The sequence below is a fragment of the Lissotriton helveticus genome, chromosome 2_1 (genome assembly GCF_964261635.1).
Source record: "Lissotriton helveticus chromosome 2_1, aLisHel1.1, whole genome shotgun sequence".
NCBI classification, from domain to species: domain Eukaryota; kingdom Metazoa; phylum Chordata; class Amphibia; order Caudata; family Salamandridae; genus Lissotriton; species Lissotriton helveticus.
The window spans coordinates 1,442,041,662-1,442,059,970 of NC_136059.1; the positions used below are offsets into that span (position 1 = coordinate 1,442,041,662).

The 18,309-nt window shown below is 43.2% G+C and overlaps 1 protein-coding gene across 2 annotated transcripts in view; it reads left to right on the plus strand.

Moving 5' to 3' along the window:
• MRPL1 (mitochondrial ribosomal protein L1) overlaps positions 1–18,309 on the plus strand; it is a 549,098-nt gene that overhangs the window by 92,621 nt on the left and 438,168 nt on the right. Inside the window, exon 1 of one of the 2 annotated variants that reach the window (XM_078676359.1) lies at positions 3,690–3,747. The exons of the other annotated variant lie outside the window; for it this stretch is intronic. Coding sequence (XP_078532485.1) covers positions 3,705–3,747 — 43 coding nt within the window. The 5' untranslated portion in view covers positions 3,690–3,704. Of the gene's footprint in view, positions 1–3,689; positions 3,748–18,309 lie in introns of those variants that run through there. 2 annotated transcript variants of the gene reach the window in all.

Genomic DNA, 18,309 nt, shown 5'->3' on the forward strand with positions numbered 1-18,309 from the left:
ATTCTACAAATACACATACCATTATTGTATATGGCACATAATTATACTCTAGAAAACAATAAATACATGAGATTACATACATAACACAACCTGAAGAAAATTAGGAATATTGGATTTAAATGTCTTTCCCGCGCACATACAATTTGATGTAGCGAGTAAGTTAAGACCAGAGCCTCGACTTATGTCACAAAAGATTGAATTCAGTAATCAAATTATTTCCTCCTGTACTGGCAATTTATATGGAAAAAATGCATTTATAGTATGACATATGTAGCTGGTGAAGGGCCGAAATGCATTTATAAATGGGTATTGTGAAACTCTGTGGCAGTGCTAAAAATTGAAGAATGTGTGAAGATAAAGCTAAAAGTAGTATGAGATAATGTGCTTAAACCTTAGTGTTAAGTCTATGGATGGGGGGAAAGTGAGTCGGTGCAATCTGGCCCATTTGGGAGGTGTTTCTGGTTTTTTTTTTTTTTTGCAGAGTTTTATATAGCACGAACTAGACCCGAACTGAATCGGGTATCAGAGCGCTTTACATGGCACCAGTTACGTTACATGAGGACACACATTCATTTTTGTTAGGCACGGGGAGATTAAGTGATTTGGCCAGAATCACAGGACGTTTGGCGTCGTTACCAAGACTCGAACCCAGTTCATCCAGGTCCGAGGTCGAGCGCCCTAGCCATTAGGCCAACTCCCTCTCTTGTGTTTATATGACAGCAGCTTTGCAAAATTTGTCACAGCAGCAGTATAGCTGTGTATATGCCTAGGTAGGTGGGAAAAGTGTTAGAAAAGATGTTGCTGTTCATGCATGTGGACAGTAGGAGTGTGAGAAATTCATGTGATTTGATTTTACGCACTTACACAAAATTTTATGAAAATGATACGAAATGCACAATGTGAATCCGGCTTTTAGTGCTATATTTTAGCACATAATAACCAATAAGTCATTTTTTGACACAGGCACACATTCTGCAGCATATTATAGCTCAAATAAGACAATTGGCATGAGCAATACCTGCTCACGTTCTGTTTGTCCGCATTCCTCCTGAGTGTTCAACATAAATGTTTGTAGCAAATGCCACATAATTAGGTGATGTGACTTAATGGCATACTTTCAGGGATTTTACATAACAAGTGCAACACGAAATTCCACAAATTACTCAAACTATGCAAGGGTAATTTACATTTTTCTCAGGCCTAGTGGACATCTACCATTTGGATTAGACTATCAAACGGTTTAAAGAACACTGAATATTGGCATTGGAGGTGTCCAGATGTGAAAGAAGCTAAGATGCGAGGGAGCTGTGGTGGGGGTCAATCATGGATTAACTATAGTAAATACTCTTGCCTTCACACATGACCATTAAAAGAGCTACCCATCAGAATGGCTATTTTCTAACCAGAAACAATATAAACTCTAATGAATCCACTGTGTACCAGCAGAGGAACAAACATTGTATGGTCAGCTATAGTCGGGGCCAGTGGAATTATGCAATTGTGTGGCAGCAGCGATTTTAACATGAGTATGACGTCGGTTCTCGGTCATGGCCGCAACCATCTGGAATACTTTGCCAATCCAACTTCGCTCCGAGCCGAATCACATGAAATTCCGGAAACTTCTCAAGACTCACCTTTTCCCTCAATAACCTTTCTCCTCATCCCTCTACTTCCACCCTCAGCTGTTTCTTGCAATCTCAGCGCTGGGACGCTCCCGGGCAGCCATGCGCTATAGAAAACCCAAATTCATTCATAGATCTGCTGCATTGGTCACAGAATCTACTCTCTACCGCATAATCTGCAGATTTTACCCAAAAAATTTTTTTTGTTTGAACGGTTCAAAAGTTACTAAAAAAGAAGCTACATCTATTGCCACGCAATGGAAGGATCTTTTCAAAGGTTAACTAGTCACCTTTCTGTTGCAATTACTATATTAGGGTGGTAAACTGGTTCCAAAGAGGCACAGCCAATGCACTGACAGTGTTACCAAGTTTACAAATGAGAAAAGAATCAAGTAATACTATTAAAAAATCAAATGGGCGGGACGAGAAGAGGGAATCTGCCCAGCTTGTAACAACAGTAAAGAAGATATGGTCCATGTCTTGTTCTTCTGCCCTGCCTATAGTGTAATACGGAGATCCTGGCTGGCACCGTTGTGCAGAAATTTGGGTTTAAAACAATGTGCTCAAACTTGTAGAATTTTAAGATATGATACTTCACCTCCTATTGTGTTCTCGGTCTTTGCTTTTCATATGGTATGTGGCGTAGAAGGTCTACTTTGATTAATCGTGTTAAATTGTGATCAATTGTAATGATTGTTATCTTTCATTTGATAACTTATTGTTTAATAATTTTTTTAACCAAGGTTCCAAACTATTTATGTATTTTATCTTGTATGTACATATTTTATTTGTGCTTTTATGGCCTTCGGCCGAAATAAAGTTATCAAAAAAAAATTAATTAAAAATCTGCCATCTTTTAGTGCATAATTTCCCTTTTCTTGCTGCATAATCTGCTCAAGCCTGCTGCATAATGTGGTCCTCCCCTGCTGCATAATTCCTGTGCCCCTTGCTATAGCATATGCCTGAAGAGATCACCCAGGTATTCCGGGCGCAACCTATAGAAATGGGCATTACACCACTGGATCGCTTGTCTCTCGATTGCTGAATCAGTGCACTGCATTTAATCAACAAAAAAACAAAAATAATAGGAGACATAAGAGGCCTCAGTCATAACATGTCCAGGAAGACAAAATACAAATACTATTTCAATAGGTAGTGGAAATCAAATCAGTGAGCAACATGGAATGAAATGCATGTGCTTTGCTCTTTGTAGTACTAAATGAATTGCTTGGAATGCAGAGCGCCCTACATATATGATGGCCCTCCTCTAATTTAACAAATACAACTTTTTGCAAAGTATTGCAATGTCTCAAGAAAAAACAAACATGATTTAGAAGCCAGTGACTTTACAGAAGGTAACAAAAGCACTTTGACGCCTCGTCAGGGGTAGTAAACGCTATATAAATGCAATTAAATAAATAAATAAAGAAATAAATAAATACATTACAAACTCAACTTGTTCAAATCCACAAAGGAAATTTAGCAGTCAACACCTACAATTTTGCTCTGTGACGTTTTAAATACAATTTTAGTGAAGGAAGTAATACAAGTTTGAAATCTGATTTTGCAAGTAGTGCTTCACAGGTTAACACAAGAGTGCCTGTGTTACTCTACACCTGCTACATAAGCGGTTACCTTTTTTGAATTGATCAGGGATGTGCATTGCCATCCACGGCTAGGAATCGTTTACAATTTGGCTTCCACATAGCGCTTTGCTTTTTACCTTGCATGTCTGCGTCCACTCTGTTTGAGAACAGCCTAAGTGGGGGGAATCCTTGAATTGTTTGAATAGGGCTGTGCTCACCATTCTCTTTGATTATCTTATTCAGGCCTTAAATGAGGTGCCAAAGTGTGTTAAATAGGTTTCGGAATGTGCATAAACTAATGAAAAAGAAAACTGCAAAATTGCCTCCTGCTACACCATGTAAAACCACGTTATAATTTTTTTTAACAGCAAGAGAACATGCTCATCATAATTCGGGCCCTACAAAACAGCTGTAAAGAAAATCTCTCCCCTTTCTCAGGTGACCGGTGCAAGAGCAGGGCGTTAGCAGTTCCTTCTGGGCAGCCGTCAAAGTGTTAATGTATGCAGATCGCAGCTTTTGTGTTTCGGCTGATCACAGAGGTGAGCCTCAAGTTAGGAATGAAAGGAACACCTCCCCTCCCCCAACCTCCAAACACAGGTTGCTTGCAACAACGAGAGCCACTCTTGAAAACATAATATGGACACTGAATTTAGCAAGGCAACCGTGGAAGACCCATAGTTTGTTTTGCGTGTGACAATTTGTACCATTAATAGGTATTTGACAAAGGCTGATACATGAAGCTGGCATTTCTTTGCTGTCATCCAATAACCACATGATTATGCACTAGAAATTCCAGGGTGACAACACAAAAACTAAAGTTAATAGTTTTTGGTACATTATATTTTTTGTTAGTGAAGCAAACGAGAGGGAGGACTTTGGTGCACATAATTCAAGTCTAGTTATTCATCCTTCAATGTAAACATTGCAGGTCTAACCTTCCAGGACTCAAACCTGTGCAGGTTTATGTAGCAGAAACTCGACCCGAAGGCATTGGAGCGCTTTACACAGCACCAGGTACGTTACACAAGGACACATTAACGTTCCTAGCCACAGGGAGAATAAGTGACGCCCAGAATCACAGGGTGTTGAGCTGACACTGAGCGCCGAGAATCGAACCTGGATCCCCATTTATGGAGTCGGCATCCTCTTCCTTTCATTTAGCATAAATAGCTAAGCATAGGAACATAAAGCATTGAGCCTCTAATGTACATTTCACCCATGACAGTAAGAACGGCCCAGGGGAGGAAAATGGGGAGGGAATGGGGAAAATAGTAAGAGGAGCATAGGGAGAAATGGACAAAGTCAGAGAAAACAGAGAGAGATGGGGAGAGATACAAGTTGAATCAAGATTTAGGGAGAGAACGACGTGGTAAAAGTCTTGGAGACAAACAGGAAATAGGGGTAAACAGGAGAGAGAGATTTAGAGATAAGGAAAGTCAAACAAAACCAGTGAGAGAAATAGACAGGGAGAGAGAAAGTCAGAAATACGGGGAGACAGGGGAGGGCACAGGAATGACAGGAGAGGCAGATACATTAAAGCTAGTGAGAGGCATCGAAAGATAGAGATACAGAGATAGACAGGGAACAAGAAAGAAAGACAGAAACAGAGAAAGACAAGAAGGGAGAGAGAAGAAATAGGGAAAGACAGCCAAATATGAGACGTATGAGACAGTCAAGGAGAAACAGGGTTAGAATTGGTGAGAGAGAAATAAAGCTAGATAGTGTCATAAGGAGGGAGAGATAGGTAGAGACAAAAACAGTGGGCGAAAGACAGAAACAGAGATGGAAAAATAGGAAGAGAGAAAAAAAGAAAGACAGGGAGAGATGTGAAATCGAAATGGAGGGAGGAAGTGGGAGAGACAGTAAAAGACAGGGAAAGAGTAAGACAAGGAGAGGGGTGGGTTTATGAAACATACTAGAAGACAGGAAGGAGGACAGAAGGAAGAAAGGAAGGAAATACACACTGAACTGAATCTAAATGCAGTTCTATCTAAAGCTATTTGTCTGTCCATGAACCTCTATCCCACCCTCTCTTGATCCCTCTACCTGTAACAGAGACATATTTAGCTACATAGATCGGTCTTTGTCTATATTTGTTTCTCCTTCAATCTATCCTTAGTGGTGCATCTGTCCATCTATATATCCCTTTATTTGTATGTACATCTGCACATCAGTCTGCCCATCACTCTATCTAGTTGTAAATATGTCGATCAGTCTATCTATCTGATTTATCGAAATTGTATCCACCATACATCTGAATGCACTTTTGGAAATGAGATCCCTGGCCACACAATTGGGAATGGGTGAATTTTACCCAGCAACTGACCCGAGAAGGGGGCTAGCAACCTCCCTCAGGCATCAGGTGCACAGATTTTAGGAAGGTAGGAACAGACATGGATTACAACCATGCTGAGACATCGGAGATAGACAACACCAGCTTAACACAAGCGGACCCATCATGCTTTGCAGTACAAGCAATGGATCCCTCTATGCATCAATTCAGTACCCACCATCCCACCCACATGAAGTCATGCACACCCCTGACCATCAAGTTGGCAAGACCTGTTGTGTTCAAAACATTACATGTACTTAGAGTGGACTTTGGGACAGCCACTTGCTCATGATTGGACAGCCATTGTTGTTTATATCAGATGTCTTGATTCAATGGCTTTTCTCCCTGTCCCTGTGTTTGTTCCACCCTGGGGCATTTTTCTCACAGTGTTGTGAGTGAATGTTTTTTATCCTTCTTCTGCATACTTGTGGAGCTGTTTTTTATTTTAGATTTAACATTCCATAGGGAGTGCAGGTATTTCCTTCCTGTCTATATTTATTGGTTTACAATGGGTTGGCATCTGCAAAATGCTTCTGCTCCATTTGCTTCCTTCTGTATATTGCACTCTTTTATTTTCACTTTATTTACATTTGAATTTACTAATCTAACATGGTTGTCCGCCATGTTAGATTAGTACATTTAAAGCAGAGGCTTGTGTCATGACACATTCTTGTGTCATGAAGCTCATTCACACATGCATTAGGACACACATCACGGCAAACACTTGTGCATGTGGCATATTGCCGGCCTCCTTAAAATGAGGTTTCTTTAATAAAAACTCTATTGCAAGATTGTGAACCATACATCTGTTAGTATGTGGTGGCAATGATGTTCAACTCCCCACAGAGGTAGCAGTTGTGATATTCACATCCAAGACATGCAGAAATAGTGTGTGATGAGAGTAATGGCCAGGTCCCCAGGGAGATAGAATGTTATAGTGTTCTTATTCAAGACATGCTGAGATAGAGTGTGCTGATAGCTGTGCAAGTCCCCACACAGATAGTGTGATTACTGTAATGACCAGATTGTCTCAGTACATGATAAAAGTCATGTTCAAACCTTCACACAGATAGTATGTGATGATAGAGAAGTTTAAGGTCACACATATATAGTGTGCTAATCAAGTTCATGTCTCTGAAGAGGTAATATGTGCTTATAGTAATGCTACGGCCCCCACTGAGATAGAGTCTAATGATAGTCGAATGATTGTCCCGTCAGAGTTTATGCATCATGATAGTAATTGCCAAGCCACTTCCGAGACCCTGACAGACAGTGAGATGGAGGCCTTTCCTGTGTGGGGACATCAAGGAAGATGAACTAGCAATGCCCTGGACAGTATGAGTAAGGGGAACGATAAGTATGATGATTGCTTTCCAGTTCAATATTATAAATTGAATAAAGAAAAGTTGGTACCACTATTATACAGGTGTACAAGGATGCAGTGGTGTTTTTTCTAGGCATATGAGCTGGCAATCACCTTAGAACCATTATACATCCACAGTGGCACGTAAAGAATGAAGCAAATGACAAACTAGCAATATTGCTGGTTGCAGAAAAGGCCTTTGACTATGTAGAGTGCAGGTATCTATTCATGGTAATAGGTAAATTGAGTCTGTGCAGGGATTTCATTGAAAAAGTGCAGAAGCTATATAAAGTGACTGACTCAGATAAACATTTGGAGCTTTATCTCACAACCGTTCCTCATCTTAAGGGGCACTAGAATGGTCTGTCCTCTGTCCCCACTCTTGCTTTACTAACTCTGTTTTTATTTGAGATGGCAATCGCACAAAGCAGAGACATATGGTGCATAATAACACTTCTGTTTAATGCAGATGGTACTGTGGTTGCACTTGTAACGATCAAGGTTTCCTAACCAAAATTAATGTCCTGATAACTTTTTTACAAAATTAACTGGTCTGTATGTAAAGCTCTGCCCATGACAAAAATCACAACAGCAGTGTTAGGTTGTGTGATGCTGAGAGCGTCGATCCACTGGTTCTGAGTGACACTGGTCCAGCTGTGGAGTGGGGCACTGGGGCGGTTGGGGGTGGTATGGGGGCGTCCATCGAGGGTGAAGTGTACGATGGAGTGGTCTGACCAGGCGACTTCTGTGGTGTGGCTGTATCATATTCTGTTGATGGACGTGAAGATGGGGTCTAGCGTTTGTCCTGCTTTGTGTATGGGGTATGTAACCAGTTGCTTGAGTCCAAAGTTGTCCAATCTTTCCAGTAGGTCAGTGGAGTCCAGGTGGAAGTTGAGGTCTCCCAGGAAGACATAGGGCCCGATTCACAAAATTAATCTGAGGCAAAATCCTAACTTTACGTCTTTTGGTATTTACAGAAGGCATTTAGGAGTAGTAAAGTTAGGATTCCTAACTTTACTACTACAAAACTGAGAAAAATCCTAACATTTTGACTTTTGGTATTCACAAAAGGAGTTTAGTTGTAGTACTACTACTAAATGCCTTTTGTGAATACAAAAAGTCGTAACCTTAGGATTTTGTCTCAGATTACTTTAGTGAATCGGGCCCAAAGTGTTCAGATTCTATGGTGAGTGTGCCGTGTGACCTTACAATAGAAATATGCATGGGCTTTTTTCTGACATAAGTGTCTCCAAGTGGTACTTCAGCATGTGTAGTGATACCGGGCCCGAGCATGTAAAAGACTCACTCCCCTCAATTATGATAGTGTTTTACAGCATAACCTTTAAGCATTTAAAGTCTGACAACATTACCCACTCACACTTTGAGCTTTTTCGCAGATGTGCTTTGTGAGCCTGAGACTCTGACAAGTGTAAATAAACACTTGCGCTCTGGGCTTTTCTTCCCCTCTGCCCTCCAGTGGCTGCTAAATGCATGGGCTGATGGAGGCCGGGTCCCATTAGATGCTGTCGGTGTTTGCTGGGTTACATAATGAGAACCACGATTCCCAGATAAGGGGGATACTGCCTCAATGATCCAGAGATAAGAACGGTTGTCAGCAGCCCTGTTGTGACCACCTCAGCAGTCACAGGTAAAATGTGATGGATTGAAGTAGGACAGGGGCCTTTTCAGCAAATCACCAGCAGTCTAGAGCAATGGGCCATCTTCAGGCCTGTGGGGCTCACTCTAACCTGCACCGTCACTCAACAGGGGCGAACTGCGTGCCATATGTCACCCTCCCTGATACTCCAACTGCCTCTCATTCATCAATCCATCGATGAAAAGCCTGATGTCAGCAAGGCATCAGCATTCATGGAGCACCCTTTTTGATGCTGCCTTGCTAGACTACATTTTGGAATAACGAAAGGTCGGAGCCCCTACAAGCGGAGCGCAAATTATTCCTACTGCCAGTGCTTTAAATGGGCCGGTACTCACCGGTACTGGGTATCGGCACTTCTCAGATTTATCACTGTGAGTACCGGCACTTCTATACTGCCGTTGAGAGTACCAGTACTCACGAAAAAAGTAAGGCTCATTGGCTGTGCTGGTGAGCCGGAGTGGACTGTGCATCTGGCAGCCAAGGCGCCGCTTCTGCAGCCCCGATCTGAGCCCCAGCTGAGCTATTCAGCAGGGCTCATTTGAATAATGAATGAAAGGGAGGGAGGATGGATGGATGAAAGGGTGGATGATGGATGAGTGAAAGGAGGGGTTAAGTGAAAGGGTGGATGGAATGAAAGGGTGGATGGAATAAAGGAGTGAAAGGGTTGATGAACAGATGAGCGAAAGGATTGATGAATGAGCGAAAGGGTGAATAAAGAGATGGATGAGGGAAAGGATGAATGGATAGGTTTTGAGTTGGATGGATGGATAGGTGTTTATGTGAAGGGTGGACAGACAGAATGGTGAAAAACTGAATGATCGATGAAAGACAGAATAGAAGACAGAATGTAAAGGTTAAATGGTGGACATCAGCAGGTAAATGGTAGGATGGAAGGATGAATGGATAGATCTATGGAAGAGACAAGAGATATCTTCTGAGGAGGGTCATGATGATTTGCTTCATTTGCTTGGTGCCATAAGAGCTTTGGGCGACGTTGGGGTATTTTCAGTTTCTTCCTACTCATGTGCTGAAAAATATATGGTTTTGTGCCAAACAACAGCAATTAACAGTATGGTATTGAGAAGGTGCATCCATTTCAAAAAAAGGAAATGTTAACATATTATAGCATTTCTATTTCATTTTTGAGTAATGAGTTCACTTGCTTTGTTTATATAAACACATTTCTCATGTGTTTTGATGTGTCCTGCAACTAATAGAAGTCATGAAGTATCATCAGGTCTTGCCTTTAGCCCCTCCCCTAATCCAGCCCCCTCACTACACCTCTAGCTCATTTTAATGAGTACCTGCACTTATTTTTTCCCATTTAAAGCACTGCCTACTGCCATATAGGGATGTATGCTGGGACGTTTTCTCAATCTGAAAAACTACTTATATGATTATTCCCTGACTGTAAATGAAGAGGTAAGTTAAAAAAGGGTGCATTGGAATGTGACCATTGTAATTACGAGTGAATGAGATTCACTCAAGCATCCCATGTATCACTTTTTGTGCTGTTCAACTTAGAGGTTAGACCAGTTTTCAAAAGTATAAAATTATATTATGCCCCTGGGTACGATATGGCTTTGCGATACTTATATGGATTTGTGAAGAAGAATAAGGATAGCAACTATTGCATTTGGAGAAAGTGGCTTGTATCCGCTTGAGTTACAGAAAACAAAACTGGAGCAGGATTACAAATGCTTGTTTTTAAGGCTTCTGTATAGTAGGGATCTGGGTGGTCCCGTGAGAGCGCGGGGAAAGAATTGGTCCAGTCGGTAAGCTGGTCCATTAGTTCTTGATCTGCTGAATGCCTCACCTGCTTTTAAGCATGGCTGAAGGTGGCATTCAGCTCTACGCCACTAGCATATTCGCCCACTGAGCTATCTTTCTAGTTTGTGAGCATTAGCAATTTTAATGAGGTTCTAAGCCATGCTGTGATGTTTACGCTGCCTAAGCCATATGTTGTGGAAATATGGAGACATAATTCACATCTATGGGCTACAGCATTTAGTTTCCATATGTATCGCCTGATGAGGGGTTCGTAATTGCTATATAAATAAAAGCAGACAATAAGGACTCCAGAACGGACCAGCTGACCATTTACATTAGTGAACAGTTATTGTTTACTCTACCCATCAAGTCAGAACCATAGCTTCAGGAGGAGAGATTAAAGAGAATCTATTTACAATTAATCAATTGGGACTTATACAGCGGCTAATCAACCTCGAGGGTATCCAGGCGCTAAAGATGCGTTTAGAATTAAAGGAGTGCGCCCTTTCATTCAGGAACGCGTTTGGTCTGCTGATAGCTGAAAAGCTGTATATGGCACTTTCAGTCAGATATTTAACATTTTAGCGAACTGCATATGTTAAAAGTGAAACTGCAAGTCACACAACACAATTTGCTGCTGGGTAAACGCCAGGCTGACATTGTCACACATAACTAGATAGCCCTATAGTCAGACTTCTGCAACTGTTCCAATTGTAAGGCACACTCCCTTTCCTCTCATTCTCTTGCTCTCTTTCTTGTCCACTCCTTCTGTCAGTCTCTTTAACTTTAAATCCCAGTCTCATTTTCTTCCTCGCTCGCTCCTATCCTCTCTCGAGACCTCCCATTTCTTTCTCCTTTTTTAGGGCTCGGCCTACGTCACCACGAAGTGGGGCGGAGCTCCGAGCTCCTATTGTAAAAGAAAAAAAAAAAGTGTCTTTAGGGGTCTGGGCAGCAACATTCCTTAGTGCGTAAGCTTTTTTTATGGCATCTGCATAGTGATTCGTCTTCGCTGTGCTGTCTTTTTAGTAGCCTTGACGCCATAGGCTATATTTAATTTCCGTCCACCATTGTTGGCATTTTCATGGCATTTTCTGTGTGGTTATGCGCACAGCAGACTATTAATCTTAATTAGGAGCTGTCAGAGTGCCCGTGTAATGCAATCCAGATGGTGGGAGCGCGTTCACCATTCAGCATTGCATGTATCAGGCGCGCGTGTAACATGTACCTTTCGCGCACGGCAGTACATTAATTTTAATTAGGAGCTGTCCGGGTGCTCCTCCAAATGCAATCCAGATGGTGGGAGCGCGTTCACCATTCAGCATTGCATTGCATGTATTATGAGGGCAGGAGGCCTTTTGTTTCTGTCAACATACTTTCCTCTCTGCATTTAAGTTACTAATTTCACATTGTTTGAAAAGTACACTTTTGTTGTCTTATGACTTATCTAAAATGTTAAAGAAACATTACATCGCCTATCCTGCCGTTAACATAAACTTGATAGCTGGCTTGAAACTTTATACATGTCTTTCACTATTTTTTATTAAGAATCTTTTGCAGTTTGCAAAGTTATTTGAGTAGCCTTGGGCAATGTGTCCCACTCAGCATCCACATGCCAACACAGAACAATAAATTGGCAGGGCAGGCATAATTCCGTATGCACAGTGTCATCTGATATGAGCACAGTAATCAATTAGTGGCTAACCTATGGTAGAACACTTGTGGTGGCTAGCCTTTTCAGAGCCATTCTGCACACAGGCTGCACTGACCCAACTCCAGGCATAAAGGTGGGCACCAGCATGCAGACATTAAGGGGCACATTTATGAAGGCCTTGCGCCGCCGGTGCGTCACTTTTTCCCATGTTAAAAATGACGCACCGGCGGCGCAAGGCCTTCATAAATCTTCCCCTAAGTTTACACATAATTTAAAATCCTTTGCCCTCCTCCCATCGTAGCATATTCCGTAAAAAGCAAACCTCGACGCCTGTAAGAGCAAATTTACCTCAGTCATTAATTCATGTATACATTTTTTGTTTTATAAAGCAGGAAAATTCAACGTAGATTCAGGAAGTTTAGATCCATGCCATATTTTTAGGATAAGAACTTACTAAGTAAATCGTTTGCATTTAGGTCAGTTACATGTATATTTATTTTATATGGATATCATCAAAATCTGACGTGTATCCGACTCCAAACTGATCTATAATGGCTTCCTCTGATATACATTAAATATATTAACCATGTATATATCAAACTCCACAAACAGAACTGCTTATTCGTGCTTAATTAAAAGCTGTTACCCAACAGAACACATTATTTTATTTTAAACCTGTGCACCTAGACATAGCACCCTTGTGCATAGGGAGTGCAGAGTGCATAGGGAGTGCAGAGTGCATAGGGAGTGCAGAGTGCATAGGGAGTGCAGAGTGCAGAGTGCATAGGGAGTGCAGAGTACATAGGGAGTGCAGAGTGCATAGGAAGTGCAGAGTGCATAGGGAGTGCAGAGTGCAGCGTGCATAGGGAGTGCAGCGTGCATAGGGAGTGCAGCGTGCATAGGGAGTGCAGCGTGCATAGGGAGTGCAGAGTGCATAGGGAGTGCAGAGTGCATAGGGAGTGCAGAGTGCATAGGGAGTGCAGAGTGCATAGGGAGTGCAGAGTGCATAGGGAGTGCAGAGTGCATAGGGACTGCAGAGTGCATAGGGACTGCAGAGTGCATAGGGAGCGCAGAGGGCATAGGGAGCGCAGAGGGCATAGGGAGCGCAGAGTGCATAGGGAGCGCAGAGTGCATAGGGAGCGCAGAGTGCATAGGGAGCGCAGAGTGCATAGGGAGCGCAGAGTGCATAGGGAGTGCAGAGTGCAGAGTGAGTAGGGAGTGCTACGGAGTGCTAGCGAGTGAAGAGGGAGTGATAGAGAGTGCAGAGTGAAGAGGGAGTTCTAGGGAGTGCTAGAGAGTGCAGAGTGAAGAGGGAGTTCTAGGGAGTGCTAGAGAGTGCAGAGTGAAGAGGGAGTTCTAGGGAGTGCTAGAGAGTGCAGAGTGAAAAGGGAGTTCTAGGGAGTGCTAGAGAGTGCAGAGTGAAAAGGGAGTTCTAGGGAGTGCTAGATAGTGCAGAGTGAAAAGGGAGTTCTAGGGAGTGCTAGAGAGTGCAGAGTGAGTAGGGAGTTCTAGGGAGTGCTAGAGAGTGCAGAGTGAGTAGGGAGTGCGATGGAGTGCTAGAGAGTGCAGAGTGAGTGAGTGCAGAGTGAGTGAGTGCAGAGTGAGTGAGTGCAGAGTGAGTGAGTGCAGAGTAGTGAGTGCAGAGTAGTGAGTGCAGAGTAGTGTGTGCAGAGTAGTGAGTGCAGAGTAGTGAGTGCAGAGTAGTGAGTGCAGAGTAGTGAGTGCAGAGTGAGTGTGCAGAGTAGTGAGTAATGAGTGCAGAGTGAGTGTGCAGAGTAGTGAGTAATGAGTGCAGAGTGAGTGTGCAGAGTAGTGAGTGCAGAGTAGTGAGTGCAGAGTAGTGAGTGCAGAGTAGTGAGTGCAGAGTAGTGAGTAGAGTAGTGAGTAGTGTAGTGAGTGCAGAGTAGTGAGTAGTGAGTAGAGTAGTGAGTAGAGTAGTGAGTAGAGTAGTGAGGTGAGTAGTGGGGTGAGTAGTGGGGTGAGTAGTGAGTAGTGAGTGCAGAGTAGTGAGTAGAGTAGTGAGTAGTGAGTGCAGAGTAGTGAGTAGAGTAGTGAGCAGTGAGTAGAGTAGTGAGTAGTGAGTGCAGAGTAGTGAGTAGTGAGTAGAGTAGTGAGGTGAGTAGAGTAGAGTAGTGAGTAGAGTAGAGTAGTGAGTAGTGAGTAGAGTAGTGAGTAGTGAGTAGAGTAGTGAGTAGAGTAGTGAGTAGAGTAGTGAGTAGTGAGTAGAGTAGTGAGTAGTGAGTGCAGAGTAGTGAGGTGAGTAGAGTAGAGTAGTGAGTAGAGTAGTGAGTAGAGTAGTGAGTAGAGTAGTGAGTAGAGTAGTGAGTAGAGTAGTGAGGTGAGTAGTGAGTAGTGAGCTGAGTAGTGAGTGCATAGTAGTGAGTAGTGACTAGTGAGTAGAGTAGTGAGTAGAGTAGTGAGTAGAGTAGTGAGTAGTGAGCAGAGTAGTGAGTGGTGAGTGCTTCGTAGTGAGTAGAGTAGTGAGTAAAGTAGTGAGTGCAGAGTAGTGAGCAGTGAGTGCATAGTAGTGAGTAGTGAGTAGAGTAGTGAGTAGTGAGCAGAGTAGTGAGTAGTGAGTGCAGAGTAGTGAGTAGAGTAGTGAGGTGAGTAGAGTAGTGAGTAGTGAGTAGAGTAGTGAGTAGAAAGTACTGAGTAGAGTAGTGAGTAGTGAGTAGAGTAGTGAGTGGAAAGTACTGAGTCGTGAGTAGAGTAGTGAGTAGTGAACAGAGTAGTGAGTAGTGAGTTGAGTAGTGAGTAGTGAGTAGTGAGTAGTGAGTAGTGAGTAGAGTAGTGAGTAGAGTAGTGAGTAGTGAGTGCAGAGTAGTGAGTAGAGTAGTGAGTAGAGTAGTGAGTAGTGAGTGCAGAAAGTGAGTAGAGTAGTGAGTAGTGAGTAGGTAGTGAGTAGAGTCGTGAGTGCAGAGTAGTGAGTGCAGAGTAGTGAGTAGTGAGTAGAGTAGTGAGTAGAGTAGTGAGTAGAGTAGTGAGTAGAGTAGTGAGTAGGACATCACAGGCAGCAACTGTGCAAGCTTCTTACACTCACAAGGAGACCACAGGCAGCTGTGGTGCAAGCTTCTCCCACTCACAAGAAGGACATCACAAACAGCAGCGGTGCAAGCTTCTCACACTCACAAGAACGACATCACAGGCAGCAGCAGTGCAAGCTTCTTACACTCACAAGGAGACCACAGGCAGCAGAGGTGCAAGCTTCTCACACTGGCAAGAACGACATCACAAGCAGCAGTGGTGCAATCTTCCCTCACACACTCACAGCAGGTACTGTGCCAAGGCAGCAGCAGCAACAGACCAAGAGTCCCTTACAAAGAACAGGCACAGCACAGAGATGCACAATGCAATCTTCTCATACTCACAGGCAGCAGCGGCGCAAGCTTCTCACACTCACACGAAGGACATCACAGGCAGCAGCTGTGCAAGCTTCTTACACTCACAAGGAGACCACAGGCAGCTGAGGTGCAAGCTTCTCCCACTCACAAGAAGGACATCACAAGCAGCAGCGGTGCAAGCTTCTTACACTCACAAGGAGACCACAGGCAGCAGAGGTGCAAGCTTCTCACACTCACAAGAACGACATCACAGGCAGCAGCGGTGCAAGCTTCTCACACTCACAAGAACGACATCACAAGCAGCAGCGGTGCAAGCTTCTTACACTCACAAGAAGGACATCACAGGCAGCAGCTGTGCAATCTTCTTACACTCACAAGAACGACATCACAGGCAGCAGCAGTGCAAGCTTCTTACACTCACAAGGAGACCACAGGCAGCAGAGGTGCAAGCTTCTCACACTCACAAGAAGGACATCACAGGCAGCAGCAGAGCAAGCTTCTTACACTCACAAGGAGACGACAGGCAGCAGAGGTGCAAGCTTCTCACACACGCTAGAACGACATCACAAGCAGCAGTGGTGCAAGCTTCCCTTACACACTCACAGCAGGTACTGTGCCAAGGCAGCAGCAGCAACAGAGCAAGAGTCCCTTACAAAGAACAGGCACAGCACAGAGATGCACAATGCAATCTTCTCATACTCAGAGGCAGCAGCGGTGCAAGCTTCTCACACTCACAAGAAGGACATCACAGGCAGCAGCTGTGCAAGCTTCTTACACTCACAAGGAGACCACAGGCAGCTGAGGTGCAAGCTTCTCCCACTCACAAGAATGACATCACAGGCAGCAGCAGTGCAAGCTTCTTACACTCACAAGGAGACCACAGGCAGCAGAGGTGCAATCTTCTCCCACTCACAAGAACGACATCACAGGCAGCAGCAGTGCAAGCTTCTTACACTCACAAGGAGACCACAGGCAGCAGAGGTGCAAGCTTCTCACACTCACAAGAAGGACATCACAGGCAGTAACGGTGCAATATTCTCACACTCACAAGGAGATCACTGGCAGTACACACTACATGAACACACTCCATAACACATAGCAACAATACATTGGCATTTACAATGCCATTAGCTCAAACTCAAATAAATCCGAGCCCGATTGCATTTCTAATGCTTGTTGTCTTTGCATCTTTCTCATCCTCCTTTCTCTTTTTGGAAATCACTCCACCCTCTTCCCTTTATATTCCACTACCTCTATTTCTCCTTTCTCCCCTTTTCCTGTCTCACATTTTCTATATTGATCCCTATATTTCTTTCTTCACTCGTGTTTGTTGTCCTTTTCTTTTTTGATGTTTCATTTGTCCTCCTCCTTTCATTTTACTTTCTCGCATTCTGTCGTATTTCACTTTCTCTATTTCACAGTTTACTTTCCGCTCTGTCTGACACTCTCTCTCCTTTTACCTTGAGCTCTATATTCATCATACTACCCTTGTTATTTATGCTCCACTCTCAATAATCTATTCCCCTGAGCCACAGGTTTTGCGTGTTAGACCTTTAAACTGCGCATGATGAGCAACATAATTTTAAGTGCTGCAGTAAACTTACCAAAGTAAAGACGTGTTCACTAAATTACTTAATAAGACAACTAGAAGAAAAGTAAATTGTGTTTACGCCACAAATGCCTTTGTGATTGGCTGCTGTTACTGCTTATTAGGGTAATTTTGTATTGTGTGCACGGTTTAGAAATTGGATGTGATGCAATAGTTGTTGTTGTTAAACTTCTATTATGAAGGGCAACATAGATTGGTTCCAATGACTTAATAAATCCCAAATGTTTTTAAGATGGCATTCACGCACCCCACCTGTTGACTTTTGAAGTTTTATCAAAAATCGCATTTTGTGCAGAGATTTGTAACACCACAGTGCTGGGGTTTAGTTACCACTACTCATTTGCCCAGGTCCGAGCACTATGTACTCCTGGCCACAGAAAAGTGATGTAATCCTCAAACAAGTTGGAAGCTGGACTGACTAAATTGACAGTCATACCATATGCATACTGCTCCTCCCCTTGACTCCATGTATGGTCAAAAGAGGTAGCTACACCAATATGCATTCCTTCTATTAAAATGTCTAGAAGTGGACATGAGGTGACAGTTAACTATAAAACTGACCTCTAATAAGAAAACCTGCTTTCTATGTAATCTCTATTAACAGTGCACAACACTGGCCTCACAATATTGTAGGCAGCTTTATTTAATAAAAGACAGATTGGTGTTAATTGTTCCCTTCGTTTCTAGCATTCAGTATACACACATTCTTGTTGTACATAGCCTCCCTACATCCTCATATCACAGTAGATGTTGGAACACCCAGGATATCGTGCTGCATCACTAAACACTTAGGTGACAAAGGCAGGATGTATTGGCTATGACAATGCTTGTTTTGTAGGCACTGGGAGAGTATGTGAATTGCCCAGAATCACAGAATGTTGAGCTGACATGCCACATACTCTCCCAATTAATTTTAGTGACAAATTAACCTCCATATGACTTTGTGCGTGCATTTCTAAATTACACAAATTGCTTTATTAATGTTTACAAACTCGCTAAGAGTTAGGCTGGGTTCAGTCTCTGGGTGCTTAAACCTCGTTCTGCTCTCAGTGTCCCAGTCAGTCACATCTCATGGTGCCTTTCCCTGCAAAGGTGCCGTCTTTTCAGCAGGGCCCATCCCCCAGTCTGGGAGAGTTTCCTGCTCAGGTGATTCGAGCGCCGCGCGGGCCTCTTGAGGGCTAATGTCCCTTTTGTGATGCGCGAACGTGAATCTGCATATCTGTGCCCGGCCATCCTGAAGCCTTACAGGTTTTGTTTTCTTCAAGGCCGCCAGGATTATCATTCCGAGGGGCAGAGGAAATGCTATTCAAACTGGGCAAAGTGATTCTTCAGTGAGCAGACTTGAAAAAGTGTTTTGCTTACGTCCTTGCGCACCAGC